The 863-nt window shown below is 73.7% G+C and overlaps 1 protein-coding gene across 1 annotated transcript in view; it reads right to left on the bottom strand.

Moving 5' to 3' along the window:
- Positions 1-863, bottom strand: part of LOC109300328 (translation initiation factor IF-2-like) — a 10,290-nt gene that overhangs the window by 8,299 nt on the left and 1,128 nt on the right. The window contains exon 2 of the mRNA XM_019521010.1: positions 50-846. Coding sequence (XP_019376555.1) covers positions 50-846 — 797 coding nt within the window. The remainder of the gene's footprint in view (positions 1-49; positions 847-863) is intronic.

Raw genomic sequence — 863 nt, 5'->3', positions numbered from 1 at the left:
CGGTGGTGGAGCTGCGCGGGTCCCCGGGCTCCAGGTCATCCCCGAGCACGCTGCCCTGGGCTGCGTCCAGGACGGCGGTGGTGGAGCTGCGCGGGTCCCTGGGCTCCAGGTCATCCCCGAGCACGCTGCCCTGGGCTGCGTCCAGGACGGCGGTGGTGGAGCTGCGCGGGTCCCCGGGCTCCAGGTCATCCCCGAGCACGCTGCCCTGGGCTGCGTCCAGGACGGCGGTGGTGGAGCTGCGCGGGTCCCTGGGCTCCAGGTCATCCCCGAGCACGCTGCCCTGGGCTGCGTCCAGGACGGCGGTGGTGGAGCTGCGCGGGTCCCCGGGCTCCAGGTCATCCCCGAGCACGCTGCCCTGGGCTGCGTCCAGGAGGGCAGTGGTGGAGCCGCGCGGGTCCCTGGGCTCCGGGTCGTCCCCAAGCATGTTGCGCCGAGCTACCTCCAGGAAGAAGGTGGTGGAGCCATGGGGGTCCCTCAGCGAGCTGCCCTGGGCTGCGCCTGGGCCAGCAGCGGCAGAGCCACGGGGCTCCCTGGGCCCCAGGTAGTCCATGAGCAAGCTGCATCGAGCCGCGCCTGGGACAGCAGCGGTGGAGCTGCACGGGTCCCTGGGCTCTGGGTCATCCCCAAGCAGGCTACCTTGGGCTACATCCAGGAAGAAGGTGGTGGAGCCGTGGGGGTCTCTCAGCTCCAAGTCGTCCCTCCGCAGGCTGCCCTGGGCGGCACCTGGGACAGCGGCGGTGGAGCCGCGCGGGTCCCTGGGCCCTGGGCCGTCCGCGAGCAGGCTGCACCGAGCCGCGTCCAGGAAGAAGGTGGCGGAGCCGCGTGGGTCCCCGGGCTGCGGGCCGGCTGCGAGCAGGCTGCGC

This window comes from Gavialis gangeticus, unplaced genomic scaffold (assembly GCF_001723915.1).
Source record: "Gavialis gangeticus isolate Ggan-Ray unplaced genomic scaffold, GavGan_comp1, whole genome shotgun sequence".
In the NCBI taxonomy this organism is placed as follows: domain Eukaryota; kingdom Metazoa; phylum Chordata; order Crocodylia; family Gavialidae; genus Gavialis; species Gavialis gangeticus.
The sequence above is the reverse complement of the archived record's forward strand: the minus strand, read 5'-3'. Positions and strand labels throughout refer to the sequence as shown.